Below are 21128 nucleotides of genomic sequence, written 5' to 3'. Positions count from 1 at the left end.
TTAATATAAGGATTTCACAATATAAACAACCACATAACCTTAATATTTGTTAGGTTTACATAACCATTCCAACCATTCCCTAGATGGCAGCTCTTTGGGAATAGAGTGCTTATGAATGATCTTCCTAAGCATTAATGTATACAATTACAAATAATACCAAATGTGGTGAAATACCACCAAAAAAGAGTGTTTATTCTTAAAAATATAAATGCCATGACAAAATCTGGACTCTGAGAAAATCAAAGTGTGGTGAAATGATTTAGAATCTACTAGGTCAGGTATACCAGGCATGTCATGAGTTAAAAGACGCATGTACTATTTATGCACATTTATTAAAACAGACACTGGCATTTTTACACAATGTTAATACTGGTTACGGAAACTCTTGATTCAGTTCCCAAAAACAGTTTTACAGCATTATGTTTGCTTTGGCAAGGATAAGTATTTGCTGTTTTTTGAACACATTCAACATGTTACAATTATAGCCAAAACTAACAAAGCTGTTTGCTTCATGTTTCCTGTTAAACTGCTTTAGAGAAAGTATGAACCAGTACCATTCATTAAATTTTTTTTGTCAGTTTAAAAATATTTAAATGAAAAGCCTACATAGATGTGAAGCAACGTAAAGACCAACCTGTCTTAAAGTACTTTCATTTAGTGATCTATGAGTAATTTTTGTTGATTTTCAAGAAAATATTACCTCTATCTTTAATGAGACAGACAAACACATCGAAGAACTATTAATGATGAGTGAAAATTTTTTTTACCAACTATGCACAATTTTGTACTACATTTTGTCAGAATTTTGCAATTTAATATAGCTATTTTTTAAACCAATGTCTAAAAATACAGAATTTACAGAGCACCTCATTTATGCCTTGGACAGTATTTTCCTTAGTCTATTTTAATAATGTAATCACAGGAAAATGTGTAGGAACAAGTAAAGGTTTATGTCATGCTGAAAAGAGATGAAAGGGAACACATAGTTTCGGCTGTGGAGCCTTCCTTGGGTGTCAGTTTAATATAAGGATTAAAGAAGGCCCCACAGCTGAAGTGTTGTGTTTCCTTTCTTCTCTTTTCAGCATGGAATAAACCTTTACTTGTTCCTTTACAGCCTACGCACGCTGACACGTGTTTATAAAAATCTCAATGTATATTTTACGTACCAATAAACAACAAATAACTACTTTTTTATTCCCGATTCAGTTTTAGATAGCCTTACCTATATTTATTGCAGTTTCCTGCTTGTCTCCTGTTAGAATCCAGATTTTGATGTCAGCTTTCATCAGAGTCTCAATGGTTTCTGGGACTTTGTCCTGGAGTTTATCTTCAATGGCTGTTGCTCCCAGTAGCTGCAAATTCTAAACAGAGACATTCACTTTTAAATTACTTGGAAACGTATTTAAAAGATGGGTACAGTCAAATTTATTCATGTGCTACAAGAAACAGGAACAAAAAACATAATAAGATAATAACAGAAGTTACAAAAGTTATATTTGACATAAATTATAAGGGCATGAAAATATAAGAAACATGTGAGGGGAGGTCATTTGGTCCACCTTGCCCATTTGGTAGTTAGTAGTTAATTGATCTATTCCAGTTGTTTAATCAAAGAAGCCAGGGTGTAGGCTTCAAAAATGTAGCTGGGTAGCTTGTTCCATATGCAGCCCTTTGCATAAATAGGTGCCTCCTGTTCTCAGTTTATCTCATGTGCTTCCAGATAATAACTATTTAAAATTCATTTGACATGCGTCTGCCCAGTCCATGATTTTGTCTAGGTCTCTTTGCAATTCGCTTACCACTGTTGCACCACTGTTTTATTTGGGTTTGTCTCAAGATATGCCGACTTTACAGTTACATTTAGAAAAAGTTAATATTGTGTTTTTTTCCAAGAACAAACTTCTAAAACTATTTAAAATTTAGGCCTGCATTTTGTTAACAATAATATGTGACCATAAATGTAGGAATGCATTTATAACTATGTTGTTCGGTAGGTGCTGGATCTGGCAAAGTCAACCTAGATAAAATCTGGAATGTTAATTAAAAAAAGTGAAATATTCAACTTTACAGATTGCTGCACAGTTAAATAAACTCAAACTGATCATAGAAGCTTCCAATTAAGAATATTTGCCTTAGAAAAAATAGAAACCAAGATTGCCTAGCAGAATAATGCTGCCATCTGATGACTAAAGATCAGCATATTATTAAAACACACAAGAGAATCTTAGCCTCTTAGTTTAGATCTTATTATAAGAAAATAAACAGAATATATATAGCTAACTACATAATCATTGAATGATTTAGTTCCCATAGACATGAATTATACAAAGAATTTTAAGTTTATTTTGTAGAGACTTTAAGGTAAAATATAAGTATAGTCTTGCAACTTTTTTATTTGAATAATTACAAGTTACTTACTGTATATTTAAACAACTGAAAACCAAGACACAGTGAAGGACTTTCATTTAGGAAACAGGTTTGTAGTACTTTATATCCTGCTAATGCACTGCTGGTCCTCTGATGGACACTGGTACAGATCCAGCCATTCAAAATGCGCAGAGTACGCTGCATTAAAACGCGGTAGGCGTGGCGCACCATGTTAATCATTAAACATTAAAAATATTTTTTTTCTGAACCAGGGAAAATCTGATCATGTTTCCCTATACTATAATAAAAAACTATTTTATATAGCACCTTTAAAAGTAGCATCTCAAAGCAATACAGTAGGTGTAAAAACAGTTATAAGGACCACAGATTACAAAGTAAATACATATAAGAAAGACAAGCAGTTAGAGGTGCTACCAAAATTAGAAAATGAAGCAGATACAGATACTAAATAAGTGTTCTGAAAAGAAAGGTTTTGAGGTTAGATTTAAATGCATTCAGGGTAGGTGACTCTGATATCACTGGGGATACAAATCCAGAGCTCTGGGGTGCAGCTAGAGAAGGTCCTGTCACCCACAGAATGTAGATGTTCTTGAGGACAGCTAGAAGACCAGAGTCAGATAGACAAAGGTTGCAAGGTGGGAAGTAGACAGATAATAAGCCAGAGAAGTACTGAATTGTACTTGAAGTACTGAATTGTACAGAGAAGTACTGGATGATGATTTTGAAGTTGACCAGAAACTTGATAGGAAGCCAGTGCAAGGAAAGTTGAGGAATACACTGATAACAACATCACTTCCTAATAGGGTTAGGCATACTTTTGACAAAATGACAGGAGATGTCATAGACTGCAGAGGAAGATGATGAAGTTAAGAGACTGTATATTTACATTGATACTGAAATGAGGATTGTATTTTAGATTTTGTGTAGTTGCTAGCATTGAACTGTGTGTTGGATGCACATGAATTGAAGGAATGGGCAAACATAGCTGATGCTGGTCCACAGAGCCAGCATCTTAAGATGTTTATATTTAGAGGCAATGTGTTTAAATAACTAACTAGGTGGAAAGGCTGTTCCCTTAAGCCAGCACTATAAAATAATTTATCCTCAGTGAGATGCTGCCATCTCATAGTGGTTTCTAACACTGTGTATAGTTCCATCCATACAGTACCTTTACTTCCATCCATTTTCTAATCTCTTTATCCAGTATAGAGGATTTGGAGCCTATCTCAGCAAGCAACGGACGCAAGGCAGAATACACCCTGGACATAGCGCTTGTCAATCACAGGACAGACAAACAGATACAAACACACACACACCAGGGCCAGTTTCCCCGTAAGCCAATTAACCTACCAGTATGTTTTGGACTGCGAGAGGAAATCATATCACACATATGAAGAAAACCCATATGGAGAATACGGAGAAAACCCACAGAACCCCAGAAAGAACACGCAAACTCCACACACAGGATGGCAGAAATTCAACCTAGGGCCCCAGTGGTGCAAGATAGCAATGCTAACCACTTTACCGCCATTAGAAATGGATGGATAGCTTACAGATGCAGCCATTCAAAATGCGTGAGGTATTTCGCGGCATACCCCGGTGGGCGTGTCACAGTATCACGCGGTATGACGCAGTTAACGTGGTGTCACGTGGTTAACTATCCGGCGTCGCCTTGTAAAACCGCCAGGGGGAGCTTAACCTCTCATGTACAGCATTTGAGCCTTTAATTTTGAACTGTGTATTACAGCATGTTAATCATCAGTCATTAAAATGTTGGTATATTTTATGAAAGCAAGATTGCTCAGTTGGACAAAAGTACACAGCCTACCTTTATCATAAATATTTATGCATCAAAGCCTTTACTGAAGATATTACTAATAGTATTAATAATGGATGACTTTAGACAAGCTGTATACTCAAAGTATAATTTCTTTAGCACATTTGTACAAGCACTTGGAATCTGTCCAAGCCATACTTTGTCAGGCATTTTGTTTTACTTCAACGGGCATAAAAACTTCCTTGCTTTTAACAGGGCGTTTCATAATTTCTAACTACGAAAATGATTTAAAATGCGACACTTATCATTCAACTAGAGCTTAAAATATCACAAGGATCCTCAAGAGCACAGCAAAGAGTGTATTAAAAGACACTTGTATTTATCAACGCTTTCTTTTCCGTATACCAGATTTTATGGAACCACTTCAGAGGGGTGTCAGCCAGTCAGATTCCAGGATTCGGCACTTTAAAGGAAAAATACACACCGGTATTCCATTTCTCCCTAACGATTTTAAGCATCGAAGTATTTAACTAGCATGTGAAATAGCGTGTGAAAAAGTGGTAGTTTTAAGCTTTTCTGCTAATATAATATGGAATCGATATTGATTTAAATCGTGTTCTGATTTAAATCGCAAACGCGTGTTTAATTATATGTGTTTTTTAATCATAATCAGGCTAATGCAACATAAATTGATACAGTATCTTTGTCTTCTAAGCATCTTAATAAACTTTCAGCATAGCTTTCTACCCGTCAAGATTTATATTTCTGGGATTTTGGGATCAAACGTGGAAGGATTAGATTATAATCGTTTTTATTTGTCAAATACGTGATTGTATTTCTGAATGTTATGTGACACCTACAGTAGTTCACTGCTTTAAATACATCGAATTAAGAAAGTTATGTGTAGCACTTTAGATCTTTTTTCTGAACCAGGGAAAATCTGATCATGTTTCTCTATAACAATAATAAAAAAAACTTTATTTTACATATCGCCTTTAAAAGTGGCATCTCAAAGCAATACAGTAGATCGAAAAACAGTTAAAAGGGACCAGATTAAATACCAGACAATCGCAAACGCATTTTCAATAAAATTATTTTATTCATTCAGCAGTTTGTGAGAGGAACATCCAGCAGGGAGAGACACACACACCGGTTTTCATTGACAAAATTGTTTTTTTTCAATTCCTTTTGTCTAACAGGAATGTTTTGTTTGTGGACAAACTGTTAGACAAGAGGAAAAGACCGCCTCCTCCTACGAAGCATTAATCGCGTATCTAAGGAAAATTGCAGTATACCTTTGTTCATGCACATCATTATACAGTACAGTATCTCAATTTGTATTTCGATAAAAAAAATCGTTTGCCCAGCCACTACTGTTGTTATTGTTTTTATCCTGTAAAGCGTTTTCTTTTTCTGCGTTTTCCATTTCCTTTTTCTGATCACTCGCTTTCTGGATACACATCTCACCTGTCCTGTTCTTTGTTTTCCTGGTTTGCTGATTATGCCTGCTGCGGTCCACTCCTACCCTCACACCTAAAGAATACTATTTTAAATTTCTTGGCGCAGTTCATTAACCCTTGTATGTGCTGTCCGCGCCCAAAATGCAATTAAAAAAAAGTAAAAAACCGCGCTCAAAATGCAATTTAGAGCTTAATAAGATACACTCCACAGGCAAAATTAAAGACAAAATTAAAGACGATTAAAATCTGTAATCTTTCCACTTGTACTGTGAGTCATCGGACAGTTTCTGCTTTGTGTAAGGATGGTGAGAAAGCTGTGTTCAATGTATTTAAGGGACTCAGAAGTAAAAGAAGATGCTTCATATTGCGTGACTAATTTTAAAAACCAAGTTATAAATGCAGACGCTCCCTCGGTGCCGCGCCGGGTGTAAATATCAAAGTATACATTCCCAACAAGAATTGTACCCATCTGTCAAACAAATAAAACACCTTGAATTGAATTGAGGGAGAGATGGGGGTAGTGGGACAGAGATACTGTAGACAGACTCAAGGCAAATAAGATACTTATGGGTACGCAGGCATTCACGACAGCAACATACGAAACGTTTGCACGTACTGTATAGTTAAGTTATTACTTGGTTTTCAAAGTGCAACGAAATACAATATTGTTGTTGCTGCTGTTCTGGTTGTTTTTATCCCGTAAAGCGTTTTGAGAAGCCACCTTTAAAGGCGATATATACTGTAAAACCACTGATTCTTATGGAATGTGCTCCGCAGGAGATTCAAATTTTTATTTATTTATTTTTTAATCGCGTATCTTAGGAAATCTCAGTATAACTTTGTTCATGAACAGTGGCATGTTACATTATCATTCGTTTTTTTAACAAGGCTCGCCAGCTAATGTGAATCGAAACCTGTCTTGCTAGCTTTTAAAGTCGTGCATGTGTAAACTGTACTAGAGGGCATGCAAGTTACTCTGCCCCTTTCAGCGGCAGGGAGTCCCTCTGCTGCAACACACAGCAGACAGAACGGGAGACTATTGCCTTTCATATCTGACACCAGTGAAGTAAAAGGGGTGTCTAAAGGGGTGATTTTAGACCACATTTTAGTTACTTTATTTTGTTTACTTTTAACATTTCTGTAATTTACAGTAGATGTCACAATAGAAGCCCGAAGCCTATTATACTCAGTCTAGCCTTGGATCCTCTGAGTCCCTTGACTCAGTTATTGCATATTAATTTCTTGAGATACGCGATTCCATATTATATTCCCTTTTAATCAAATTCTAAAAGTATGCTTGTTGACTCCGGTATCGCGTTACTTAAAGACTTCGATGCTTAAAATGTTTAGGGAGAAATGGAATACTGGTGTGTATGTTTTCTTTAAAGTACCGAGACCAGCCATATACTGAACGTTTAAGTTCCAAAATTAATATCGTTTATGGACTTCACACGCGTTGCAGTATGCTCCTATTCTTTTTATGCTCAGGCACTAAAATCTCCCTTCTGCTTTGTGTAAGGATGGTATCAAGAGCAATCTTAAGTGGTGAGAAAGCTGTGTTCAATGTATTTAAGGGACTCAAAAGTAAAAGAAGATGCTTCATATTGCTTGACTAATTTTAAAAACCAAGTTATAAATGCAGACGCTCCCTCGGTGCCGCGCCGGGTGTAAATATCAAAGTATACATTCCCAACAAGAATTGTACCCATCTGTCATGCAAATAAAACACCTTGAATTGAATTGAGGGAGAGATGGGGGTAGTGGGACAGAGATACTGTAGACAGACTCAAGGCAAATAAGATACTTATGGGTACGCAGACATTCACGACAGCAACATACGAAACGTTTGCACGTACTGTATAGTTAAGTTATTACTTGGTTTTCAAAGTGCAACGAAATACAATATTGTTGTTGCTGCTGTTCTGGTTGTTTTTATCCCGTAAAGCGTTTTGAGAAGCCACCTTTAAAGGCGATATATACTGTAAAACCACTGATTCTTATGGAATGTGTTCCGCGGGAGATTCAAATTTTTATTTATTTATTTTTTAATCGCGTATCTTAGGAAATCTCAGTATAACTTTGTTCATGAACAGTGGCATGTTACATTATCATTCGTTTTTTTAACAAGGCTCGCCAGCTAATGTGAATCGAAACCTGTCTTGCTAGCTTTTAAAGTCGTGCATGTGTAAACTGTACTAGAGGGCATGCAAGTTACTCTGCCCCTTTCAGCGGCAGGGAGTCCCTCTGCTGCAACACACAGCAGACAGAACGGGAGACTATTGCCTTTCATATCTGACACCAGTGAAGTAAAAGGGGTGTCTAAAGGGGTGATTTTAGACCACATTTTAGTTACTTTATTTTGTTTACTTTTAACATTTCTGTAATTTACAGTAGATGTCACAATAGAAGCCCGAAGCCTATTATACTCAGTCTAGCCTTGGATCCTCTGAGTCCCTTGACTCAGTTATTGCATATTAATTTCTTGAGATACGCGATTCCATATTATATTCCCTTTTAATCAAATTCTAAAAGTATGCTTGTTGACTCCGGTATCGCGTTACTTAAAGACTTCGATGCTTAAAATGTTTAGGGAGAAATGGAATACTGGTGTGTATGTTTTCTTTAAAGTACCGAGACCAGCCATATACTGAACGTTTAAGTTCCAAAATTAATATCGTTTATGGACTTCACACGCGTTGCAGTATGCTCCTATTCTTTTTATGCTCAGGCACTAAAATCTCCCTTCTGCTTTGTGTAAGGATGGTATCAAGAGCAATCTTAAGTGGTGAGAAAGCTGTGTTCAATGTATTTAAGGGACTCAAAAGTAAAAGAAGATGCTTCATATTGCTTGACTAATTTTAAAAACCAAGTTATAAATGCAGACGCTCCCTCGGTGCCGCGCCGGGTGTAAATATCAAAGTATACATTCCCAACAAGAATTGTACCCATCTGTCATGCAAATAAAACACCTTGAATTGAATTGAGGGAGAGATGGGGGTAGTGGGACAGAGATACTGTAGACAGACTCAAGGCAAATAAGATACTTATGGGTACGCAGACATTCACGACAGCAACATACGAAACGTTTGCACGTACTGTATAGTTAAGTTATTACTTGGTTTTCAAAGTGCAACGAAATACAATATTGTTGTTGCTGCTGTTCTGGTTGTTTTTATCCCGTAAAGCGTTTTGAGAAGCCACCTTTAAAGGCGATATATACTGTAAAACCACTGATTCTTATGGAATGTGTTCCGCGGGAGATTCAAATTTTTATTTATTTATTTTTTAATCGCGTATCTTAGGAAATCTCAGTATAACTTTGTTCATGAACAGTGGCATGTTACATTATCATTCGTTTTTTTAACAAGGCTCGCCAGCTAATGTGAATCGAAACCTGTCTTGCTAGCTTTTAAAGTCGTGCATGTGTAAACTGTACTAGAGGGCATGCAAGTTACTCTGCCCCTTTCAGCGGCAGGGAGTCCCTCTGCTGCAACACACAGCAGACAGAACGGGAGACTATTGCCTTTCATATCTGACACCAGTGAAGTAAAAGGGGTGTCTAAAGGGGTGATTTTAGACCACATTTTAGTTACTTTATTTTGTTTACTTTTAACATTTCTGTAATTTACAGTAGATGTCACAATAGAAGCCCGAAGCCTATTATACTCAGTCTAGCCTTGGATCCTCTGAGTCCCTTGACTCAGTTATTGCATATTAATTTCTTGAGATACGCGATTCCATATTATATTCCCTTTTAATCAAATTCTAAAAGTATGCTTGTTGACTCCGGTATCGCGTTACTTAAAGACTTCGATGCTTAAAATGTTTAGGGAGAAATGGAATACTGGTGTGTATGTTTTCTTTAAAGTACCGAGACCAGCCATATACTGAACGTTTAAGTTCCAAAATTAATATCGTTTATGGACTTCACACGCGTTGCAGTATGCTCCTATTCTTTTTATGCTCAGGCACTAAAATCTCCCTTCTGCTTTGTGTAAGGATGGTATCAAGAGCAATCTTAAGTGGTGAGAAAGCTGTGTTCAATGTATTTAAGGGACTCAAAAGTAAAAGAAGATGCTTCATATTGCTTGACTAATTTTAAAAACCAAGTTATAAATGCAGACGCTCCCTCGGTGCCGCGCCGGGTGTAAATATCAAAGTATACATTCCCAACAAGAATTGTACCCATCTGTCATGCAAATAAAACACCTTGAATTGAATTGAGGGAGAGATGGGGGTAGTGGGACAGAGATACTGTAGACAGACTCAAGGCAAATAAGATACTTATGGGTACGCAGACATTCACGACAGCAACATACGAAACGTTTGCACGTACTGTATAGTTAAGTTATTACTTGGTTTTCAAAGTGCAACGAAATACAATATTGTTGTTGCTGCTGTTCTGGTTGTTTTTATCCCGTAAAGCGTTTTGAGAAGCCACCTTTAAAGGCGATATATACTGTAAAACCACTGATTCTTATGGAATGTGTTCCGCGGGAGATTCAAATTTTTATTTATTTATTTTTTAATCGCGTATCTTAGGAAATCTCAGTATAACTTTGTTCATGAACAGTGGCATGTTACATTATCATTCGTTTTTTTAACAAGGCTCGCCAGCTAATGTGAATCGAAACCTGTCTTGCTAGCTTTTAAAGTCGTGCATGTGTAAACTGTACTAGAGGGCATGCAAGTTACTCTGCCCCTTTCAGCGGCAGGGAGTCCCTCTGCTGCAACACACAGCAGACAGAACGGGAGACTATTGCCTTTCATATCTGACACCAGTGAAGTAAAAGGGGTGTCTAAAGGGGTGATTTTAGACCACATTTTAGTTACTTTATTTTGTTTACTTTTAACATTTCTGTAATTTACAGTAGATGTCACAATAGAAGCCCGAAGCCTATTATACTCAGTCTAGCCTTGGATCCTCTGAGTCCCTTGACTCAGTTATTGCATATTAATTTCTTGAGATACGCGATTCCATATTATATTCCCTTTTAATCAAATTCTAAAAGTATGCTTGTTGACTCCGGTATCGCGTTACTTAAAGACTTCGATGCTTAAAATGTTTAGGGAGAAATGGAATACTGGTGTGTATGTTTTCTTTAAAGTACCGAGACCAGCCATATACTGAACGTTTAAGTTCCAAAATTAATATCGTTTATGGACTTCACACGCGTTGCAGTATGCTCCTATTCTTTTTATGCTCAGGCACTAAAATCTCCCTTCTGCTTTGTGTAAGGATGGTATCAAGAGCAATCTTAAGTGGTGAGAAAGCTGTGTTCAATGTATTTAAGGGACTCAAAAGTAAAAGAAGATGCTTCATATTGCTTGACTAATTTTAAAAACCAAGTTATAAATGCAGACGCTCCCTCGGTGCGCTGCTCTGGTGCGCCGGCTGTTACACAGTGCCTGTCTGCCGTAAGCGTTACAATATACATACCCAACACTGCTTGTACCCATCTGTCATGCAAATAAAACACCTTGAATTGAATTGAATTGAGGGGAGAGGGGGGGAATACTAAAGCCAATACTGGCTCAATACCCTCAATGGGCTTTGACGTGCTAATGCGTTGGTTTAACAGTCCGGGTGTGGCAGGCTTCCAATGTCAACTCGACTCGATTGGAAGACAATGAACGTATTTTAGCCCTAAATGAATTAATAGCAAACATGGTTTACATAAAATACATTTTTCCAAGAAAGTTTATAATAATACGATCTATAGTTGAAATCTGAGCCTACTTTAAAAATAAAGGAAAAGCATTTTCAGAGAGTAATCATGCTGTGTTTATGTAGAAAAAGCGATTAGGTTTACGAGCAATCTAATTACCTATTCGCTTAAAACGCTATTAAAAATTTACTCTGTTGCACACACACACACAATAGAAGCAGGCACCGCTGTCAGAAGGGAAGATATGTTCAAAATATCGCAAATATCGATCATGTTGCGATATTTTGAAATATAAAAGTCAATTGATTGTCCATAATATCGCTATTCTATTTTTTCGAAGAAATGTTTGTTAAAAGAAAAGACCAGCACCAGCTGGATTCGAAAACACAACCTGTCAGCTGGTAGTCACGTCTACAAGACAGCTCACATGAACAGGCAGGCGAAACAGCCCTACACAGCCCTGTCGCAGCACACGAATACCATTATTAAATTCTTGAGATACGCGATTCCATATTATATTCCCTTTTAATCAAATTCTAAAAGTATGCTTGTTGACTCCGGTATCGCGTTAGTTAAAGACTTCGAAGCTTAAAATGTTTAGGGAGAAATGGAATACTGGTGTGTATTTTTTTCTTTAAAGTACCAAGACCAGCTATACACTGTATGTTTATGTTCCAAAATTAATATCGTTTATGACCTTCACACGCGTTACAGTATGCTCCTATTCTTTTTATGCTCAGCTACTAAGATTTCCCTTCAGTGGTAAAATTCAATACCTACAACGGGCACAGCAAAGACGTTTACTGTCTTTCTACGACAGACCAACGGACCTCGAGTGCCCCTGTCGGTCAACCAATCACGTACTGCGGTGCCCCGCGTCATCTTGCGTCATACTGAGCGACGTCACCTGCGGTACGTGTCTGTAACGCGCACTTTGAATGGCTGCATCTGTAGTTATCTTTCAGTTAACAAAATATTTTGAATTATATTTTACCCTATTTTTTTAATTTTGTATTTAACTTATTTTCTGATTTAATGTATATTTGAACAAGGAAAATAAATTTTTACAAGATGCGGGGAAAAGTGCAACAATTTATTACAGTGTTAAATTTAATATTATTGATTACTAATAGTTAAAAACTTACAGCGTACACAAAGATTCTAAGCTTATCGAGAGGAAGAAAAATCACCCATTTTACATGACAGCTGACACTCCTCCATACGTTTAAGTGAAAAATGAATAAAAACGCCAATGTAAGCGTCATATTTACAATTTGTTGAAAATAAAAATGTAAAGTTCTCTAAAGCTTTCAAGTATGAGAATTTACAGAGGGAGCTGTGTAAGCATGTGTACGCAGCAAAAGATCAGCTAAACAGTGAAGAAAATGCTTTCAGAGAAATCAATGTTTCAGGTGTAAAGAATACAGATACCCAATTTAATTGCTGCATAAACCTTTCCCTACACACTCTGCCCCCACTGCGATTAGTATATACACAAACAAAGCACTGAAAGCTTTACAGTAGATGATAAGGTGTTTCGCAGATGTAGGGATGGTACATAATTTTGGCTTTATGAACTCACACCTGGGATTCGATTAATTCAAAATAAGTTTAAAAAAAAAAAACTGCACCAGGTACTAGATCTTGTTTATATTAAAGTAATATCACTGGGAAGTGGTGGACGGTGTGCTATTTTGTGAGCAACCTGCTAATCTGCTTAACACCTGTAGAAAACATGATTTTATTTCTGTACGGAATGCGTATTGCGTTTACAAAATTAAAGTGTTTCAAATGTTTAATTAAGAAGTAAAAAACTTACAGCTTACACAAAGACTCAAACTACAGTATGGAAAAACACGTGTTAAGAAAAAAACAGGACATTTGATTGCTGGTTGCCTTATATTTATTTTTAAAAAAATTAAATAAAAGATAAGATACAATGACATGTTCCTGCCTAACTCAAACATTGCGTGACTTTAAAAGCTGTAAAAATGGTTTAGATAGCAGAAAGTCACCTTGCTCTTAGAAGCGGCTCTGTTAGCATAGTTCTGTTAATAATAATAATAATAATTTTAAAAACTTTATTTTATATAGTGCCTTTAAAGGTGGCTTCTCAAAGCGCTTTACAGAATGACAACAACAATACATAAAAAGAATACACAAGATAAAACCCAATTACAATATACAGAGGAGACCATTGATGGTGGTACTAAGAAAAGCAGAGAGGTGAAGAATGGAACCAGGTAAGTAAAGTCTTTTCTAAAGAAGAAGGTTTTAAGTCTGGATTCGAAGGAGTTTAGAGAACAAATATCCTTGGGCAGATAGTTCCAGAGTTTGGGGGCATAACAGGAGAAGGCCCTGTCACCCATACAATGTAGACGGGCTTGGGGGACAGTAAGGAGAGCAGAATTAGAAGAGCGAAGGTTGCGAGGTGGGGAGTAGGGCGATAATAGTTCAGACAGGTACTGAGGTGCCAAGCCATGCAGAGCCTTATAGGTGAGCATGAGAATTTTAAAGTCTACACGGAATTTGACCGGAAGCCAGTGCAAGGACTCCAGGATAGGAGTAATGTGATCATTTGCACTAGACCTGGTCAGGATTCTGGCTGCTGAATTTTGGATATACTGCAGTTTGTTCAAAGCAGATTTAGATACCCCCGTAGAGCATTACAGTAGTCAATTCGAGAGAATACAAATGTGTTGATCAGCTTTTCAGCCACAGTTAGTGATAGCATAGGGTGTAGTCTAGCAATATTTCTGAGATGAAAAAAAGATGTTTTGACAATATGCTGCACATGTGGGTCGAATATTAAGCCAGAATCGAATATAACCCCAAGGTTTTTCAATTTAGATTGAAGCTCGAGTACAGAACCATCTACAGATAGGGTTACGGGACTGGCTTTACGAAGTTGATGGGGGGTGCCAATAAGTATGACTTCAGTCTTGTCGCAGTTAAGATGAAGAAACTTTTGAGTCATCCAATTTTTTATGTCAGAGATGCAATTAGATAGAATAGAGACAGCCACATCAGTGTCAGGTTTGGTATGGATGTATATTTGAGTATCATCAACATAGAAATGATAGCTGAGGCCATGTGATCTTAAAAGCTGACCAAGTGGAAACATGTAAATGCTGAAGAGCAAGGGGCCGAGTATTGAGCCCTGAGGAACACCAGACTTAACAAGACCAATTTCAGACCTATACCCATTAAGAGAGACAAAGTGACAGCGATCAGTGAGGTAAGATTTGAACCATTTGAGAGCAGTGTCAGAAACTCCAAACACAGTTTCAAGACGAGAGAGTAAGATGTTATGGTTAACAGTGTCAAAAGCAGCACTGAGGTCAAGAAGGATGAGTACAGAAAGAGAACCAGAATCAGAAGCTATTAGAAGATCATTAGTGACTTTGACCAGGGCAGTTTCTGTGCTGTGAAGTTGACGGAAACCAGATTGGAGGGGTTTGAAAATGTTGTTTGTCATGAGGTGGTTATGTAACTAAAGTGTGACAGCATGTTCTAGAATTTTTGCAAGAAAGGGTAAGTTAACACAACAAAACTTTGTCTGTCAGTGAAAAAAATTACCGCGGGCACTTTTCCTCCCCCACTATATTCTTATGTACAAGTAGAATAGGCAAACCTTCCTATTCGCCCAAGACTGGCAGGAAACAGTTGAAACTCACCACACCCAAATTGTTAACTCGATCAACCATTTTGACATGTTCCTTTTAACTACATTGCTGTCGATATTGTAGCAATAGACAAAATGAAACGCTTGGAGTTTGTAATGTAGGGTGCTCTGAATGAGTTAAACTTTAATGCAGGACAAATAAATGTATATCCCATAAGCTATACTGTAGTGGCAGTACAGTAGTAGTTTGAAAATATTCGCTGTTATTAATAAATCACTTAGCTTCAAACATGTTGTGATATTTAGAAATATAAAAAATGTCAATGTAGTGTCCATAATATCGCTATTTTAGTTTTTCAAAGAAATGTTTATTTGTTAAAAGAAATCTCATGGCGATAGCGGGGTTTGAACCCCCAATCTCCAGCATACAAGGCACACGCCTAAGCCATTACACCACACACGTAATCATGGAGCTTGACAACTTAAGCTTTAACCAAACAGGGCAGGCAAAAAGTTTCCAAGTAATCGCGGGTGAATGAGTTAAACTGATGCAGACATTTAGAAAGAAAGAAATAGATTTTGAGCTATATGAATATAATTATATTGTTATTAATTTCTTTAGATATGCGATTCCATATTATATTCCTTATTAATCAAATTCTAAAAAGTATGCATTTTTTAAGTGCGATAACGAACGTAAGTATTCACAGAAAAGGTTAAAACATAACTTTTTACAAAGTTGCTCAGCTACTAAAATTTCCCTTTAATTGTAAAATTCTATATACATAATCAATATTAAGTGGATTAAAACATGCACAGTAAAGAGATTAAATGATTCAATCGTTTCACTAACAAACGATGCACCACGAGTGCCCCTGTTGGTCATTTTGGCCAGCTAATCACGTACTGCGGTACAATGCGGCGAACTGTGGGTAATTTCGCGCAGTATGGGGTTGTACCGTGCATTTTGAATGGCTGCATCTAGAAGTAGCTCTTTCTTACAGATGTACTGTTTTACCTTTAGTATGCAATGAACAAGTATGTTGTTAAAAGAAAAATTAATTAAAATAATCCAATATACATATATTCAGTATGTAACATACCACCCTAGTAATATAACTGAACATTTTCTAAATACTGCATTTCAATTAATGTTGAAGCAAGAGGGAAAACACCTGTAAAATTGAGTAAATTCTAGATAATTACAAATGTGGTAAAAGACAAATTAAGTTTGCTGCTCCCTTGCCAGTCCCTCTCTCCTTCATCTCAGTGGTGCTTGATAAAGAGAGGCCATTCCAATTGGTTCACAATTAAGGTGTTTTTCTAGCCGATAGAGTGTCCTGATAAGGAACAAGTCCCAATACTGAGATTCTCCAGCAACCCTAATAAACAGTCATCTCTGGCGCTATACTGTCTAGGAGAGTCTCATCCCAAGTTGTTTATAACCCCAAGGTCAGAGTGCATTGTTACTCATCCTCAGCCAATCAGGAACTGGTAGGGCGGTTAGCCCCACGTGGGTCTTGAATGCCCATGAAACTTTCAACCAATGAACGACTGTAGTTCCTCCAGGTAAAACAGGCAGCACAGGGCTTCCTCAGCGCGCCTCCTGAACATTCTCGACTCAGCTCCTCCTGGACATCCTCAGACTCAGCCCGGACAATCACGTAACGGCCAGTGTGCCCGAGTGCAGGACTTAACTTTTGTTCTAAGAGTCGAGAACGGAGGTTGCCAGTGTGTAACCAAAGGATCCACCTAAGGTTAGCACAGCAGCAAGCCTCGTGAACCCACCGCGAAAGCTCACCTGATCAACATGTGAACTACGGTCGGAACTGTGGACAGCTGAAATCGGTATTCAGAATTAGCGCTATATCAGGAACGAACCGGTCTTCTTCCTGTTTAAAGAGTGTGATCTGCTTGGACCTGCAGTCACTTTTCTCCTGTGCAGAAACTCTGCTAGTAAGCCAGAACTAACTAGCCGGTCTTCAGAGAACCCACTGCTAGAGCATCGCAGTAGAAATCTCTTCCTCCTTCCACCACGTTGCAAGCCGCAACACCACTGCTTGGCACCGAGCCAGAGAGCACCGATTGGACACAGCAACGAGTCTGTCGCTGTTTGTGTCCGCGGGAGATCTGAATCCACACAGATTAGATGAGTATTCAACATTCTGCATTACAGCCTGAGAATTCAATTGTTACCTCAACAACAGTTGATATCAATTTAATTTGAGTGATGTACATGCTTTTTAGTATCTAGTGTAGAAGTTGTAACCAAGTTCATTTACGAAACGGTCTAAATGAATGATATACTGAATATATGTCCCTCTTGGTTTGTAACTCTTTGTGATTGAGTATATACCTTTTGTACTCTGTTATGTTTATATGCACATTTTATGCATTAATAAATGTATTCTTGTGTATTAGTATCCGTGTGTGTGCGTTGTTTGAGTTATCCTGCAAGGTTGATTCTAATAGCCATCAAAGAATCATTTTGTGACTTACTGCTACAATTAATAATTAACCCAGTAAAAGCACAAATCCCCTACATTTACTGGTGCCTCGTGAGAGGATGCCTACACACAGATACTCAATCAACAAAACTGCCATTTTCTAACTGCAATTAACTAAGTCCAGACTATGGGATTGCACTATAAGTGTTCAATGTTTATACTTAAGGATGCACAGATATAAGAATACAACCATTTTTTCCCATTTTGAAAATAATTCCTGTGGGGAAAGAATGCCAAAGAAAGGAGTAGCCAAGGAAAAAATAAAAGATACACAGAGAGAAATGTCAAAAAGAAAACCAAAGGGAAAAAAAATAGATCAGGTAATTAAATAAATATATTTAAATACTAGAAGTATTAGAAAAAACAAATGCATGAGATAGAAGTTATTGCATTAGTTATAACATATGTTCCAACAGGAAAAAGACTAACTGATGGAGATGAATGTAACATTAGCAGATACAGTCTGCTCCAGAGAAACAAAAATAATAGAAAAGGGGTAGCAGTAGAACCACATAAAAAAAATTGTATTTAGGCAATAGCATTAATGGACATACAGATGCAGCCATTCAAAATGCATGGTACAAACCCATACCGAACGCAACTACCCACAAGCCACCGCAGTCTACCACGGTAAATGATTGGCTGGTCAAAATGACCGACAGGGGCACTCGTGGTGCATTGGTTGGTAGTGAAAAGATTTAATCATTTAATCTCTTTACTGTGCATGTTTTAATCCGCTAAGTATTGAATATTTATATGGAATTTTACCACTAAAGGGAAATTTTAGTAGCTGAGCATAAAAAGAAGAAGAGCATAACGCATCTGGAGGTCATAAACGATATTAATTTAGGAACATAAACATATTACTGTATGTAAACTGTACTGTATATGGCTGGTCTTGGTAGTTTAAAGAAAAAATACACACCAGTCTTCCATTTCTCCCTAAACATTTTAAGCTTCAAAGTTTTATGAAACGGTCCCCAAATATGCGATTGCTGTATAGAATGAATTTTAATTTAAAAACATTATTTAACACGAATATTAAGCTGTTTACGTTCCTCCGCCTGAGAATATAGTCACTCATTGCTATGCAACGCAGAAACACAGCCACAGGTAACTAGCAAAGAGAGGACATTAGCTAGCCAATATGATAAAGGAATAAATGATTTTTTTATTTCTTTTGCACATTTATTTGAACATTTCCATCGATTGTACAAGCACTTGGAAACTGTCCAATCCCTAGTTCGTCTGCATTTTCTTTCTGTGTCTTCTAGGATATAATGCCGGCGATTTGTGTTAAAATTGGGTTTCCAATAACGGTGCAGCAAACTCTTGTTTTTATGTCCACTATAACGCACAATCTCCCTTGCTTTTAACCGAGCGTTTCATAATTTCCTAAAATGAAAATGCGACAGAATTCTGGGGTGTTCCTATACCAGAGATTACGGTAGGCTTCAGAATGGTGATTGGCTGACACCATCTGACACTCCTCTGGATAACTTGCTGATCTGTTCTACATAACAGGAAGAAAACAGCATATGCTGCTTCTATTCGAAACGCGTATTTTAAAAGTTTAATTAGGAAGTAAAAACCTTACAGCGTACACAGATTTCTAAACTGATCAGGAGGAAGAAAAATCACCCGTGTTTTGCGCATAAAGTGGTTATTAACTATCAAAACCTGTTTTATTTATTTTATTTTTATTTAGATTAAGAGTTCCCGTCACCCCCATTTCCATTTAAATCGCAAACCCGTGTTTAATTAAATATTTTTATTGATTCACAATCTGGCAATACAACGTAAATCGTTAACTTTGTCTTCTGCATAATAATGTTCGCCTCTCTGTCCAGCAAATTAATAATAAACTTTATTTTCATCGTCTCCGCTTTAAAGGTACCCCCGTAATATTGTATTTCATTGCACTTTGACAGATTGTCTTTAAATCAATTGTTGTCAGAATATCCCCACCTCCAAACAAGAACAAAATTGCAAGGATTTTATTAACTGGCTGTTTCAGTAACTTAAAGTATATATTTAAAGTAATAATTTAACAATATATGTAAATGTTTTAAGATATGTTTATGTTGTGAATGTCTGTAGATTGTATTAGTTTTTGTTTTGTTTCACATTAATTTTATAAGGGAATCTTGATTAAAATACTTTTATTTTTTCAGACAGAATTCACATTCGCTGCAGCCAAATGGCCTTGCAGATCAGAAAATCAAGGAACAAAACAATTATCGCGCCCGGCTCCTCAATGGAATCGCTTTAACATGCTAATGCGTTGGTGTAACACTCTGTGTCTACAGTACATTGTAAACAAACCAGTTTCACAGGTATTTTCAACCCCCAGCCACTGTTGTTTCATCGGTTGTTATCCTGTAAAGCGCTTTGAGGAGCCACCTTAAATGGCGCTATATAAAATAAAGTTTATTATTATTATTATTCATATTGATCATATTTTTCCTCCCAGAACTTGTAAATTGTTGTTGTTATCCTGTAAAGCGCTTTGAGAAGCATACTGTCCAGCTTGTCAGGTGCATTCTCTTGCAAAATAATAAGTAGAGCTTTGGGCTTATTAGTGCTCCACTTACACCAACCCAATGTAAATACATTTTGTCTCCAAATCCACCACCACTTGTATGAATCATAGCCCTGCCAAACGATGCAAATTCCGCTGCAATGGTTGTGTGCAGGAATTATTCAGTATGGCATCTCCATGTTCAAGTAAACACTGCTCTGTGTGCAAATGCAAATGCATTTAAAAAAAGTTTTTTGTAAAAAAAAGCCACCTTTAAAGGCACTATATAAAATAAAGTTTATTATTATTAATATTGATGATATTCTTCCTCCCAGGACTTGTAAAACTGTTGTTGTTATTGTTGTTATCCTGTAAAGCACTTTGAGAAGCATACTGTCCAGCATATTGTATTTCATTGCACTTTGACAGATCGTCTTATAATCACTTGTTGTTAGAATATCCCCCAAGAGGATATTCTCCCAAGAGGATATCCCCCAAGAGGTATCCAGGTAACAGTGAAACGGGCGTACAGTCTGGGGAGAGCGCCCGTTTTCCATGTAAATAGTTCCCTGGTTCTGTACCCCTTGGTGTCTCTCTCTCTCTGTCTGTCTCTCTCTCTCTCTCTCTCTCTCTTTCTCTCTCTCTGTCTTTCTCTCTCGGGCCCGCACTCTTGGCGGGCTTGTCTTGTGTCTCACTCTCGTCTGGGTGCAGGAGTGCTGCTGGCGGGTGGTGACGGAGAAGAAATAAAGTGCAGTTTTTAACTCCACAAGTTTGAGTCTCTGTGTTCGTCCTCAACGAACCCAAATTCATTACATTGGTGTCAGAAGCAGGAGGATGAACAGTGAACGGCTGATGATGTCGGACTCAGAGAAGCGCCAGTTCCCCCAGGAGCCGAGTGACCCCCTAATATGTTGGGCTTTTGGGCTCGGGTGGATTTGCGCCCTACAGTTCAACCTGCGGTACCGCTGTGTACTGTACATACAGTACAGTACGAATGTGTTATTTTGAAATATAAAAAATGTCAATATAGTGTAGGAGAAATTGAGTATTGGTGTGTATTTTTTCTTTAAAATACCAATAACAGCAACATACAGTTCACATAATATGTTTATGTTCCTAAATTAATATCGTTTATGACCTTCGTTATGCTCCTCTGCGTTTTATGCTTAGCTACTAAAATT

The 21128-nt window shown here is 37.3% G+C and overlaps 1 protein-coding gene across 3 annotated transcripts in view; it reads right to left on the bottom strand.

The window, feature by feature from the left end:
• Positions 1-21128, bottom strand: part of atp8a1 (ATPase phospholipid transporting 8A1) — a 372853-nt gene that overhangs the window by 77179 nt on the left and 274546 nt on the right. For all 3 annotated transcript variants that reach the window (XM_088910036.1, XM_088910046.1, XM_088910027.1), the window contains one exon: positions 1223-1361. In XM_088910036.1, coding sequence (XP_088766162.1) covers positions 1223-1361 — 139 coding nt within the window. The remainder of the gene's footprint in view (positions 1-1222; positions 1362-21128) is intronic.

This window comes from Atractosteus spatula, chromosome 1 (assembly GCF_055471065.1).
Source record: "Atractosteus spatula isolate fAtrSpa1 chromosome 1, fAtrSpa1.hap1, whole genome shotgun sequence".
NCBI classification, from domain to species: Eukaryota; Metazoa; Chordata; class Actinopteri; order Semionotiformes; family Lepisosteidae; genus Atractosteus; species Atractosteus spatula.
This window is presented reverse-complemented; position numbering and strand designations above follow the sequence as displayed.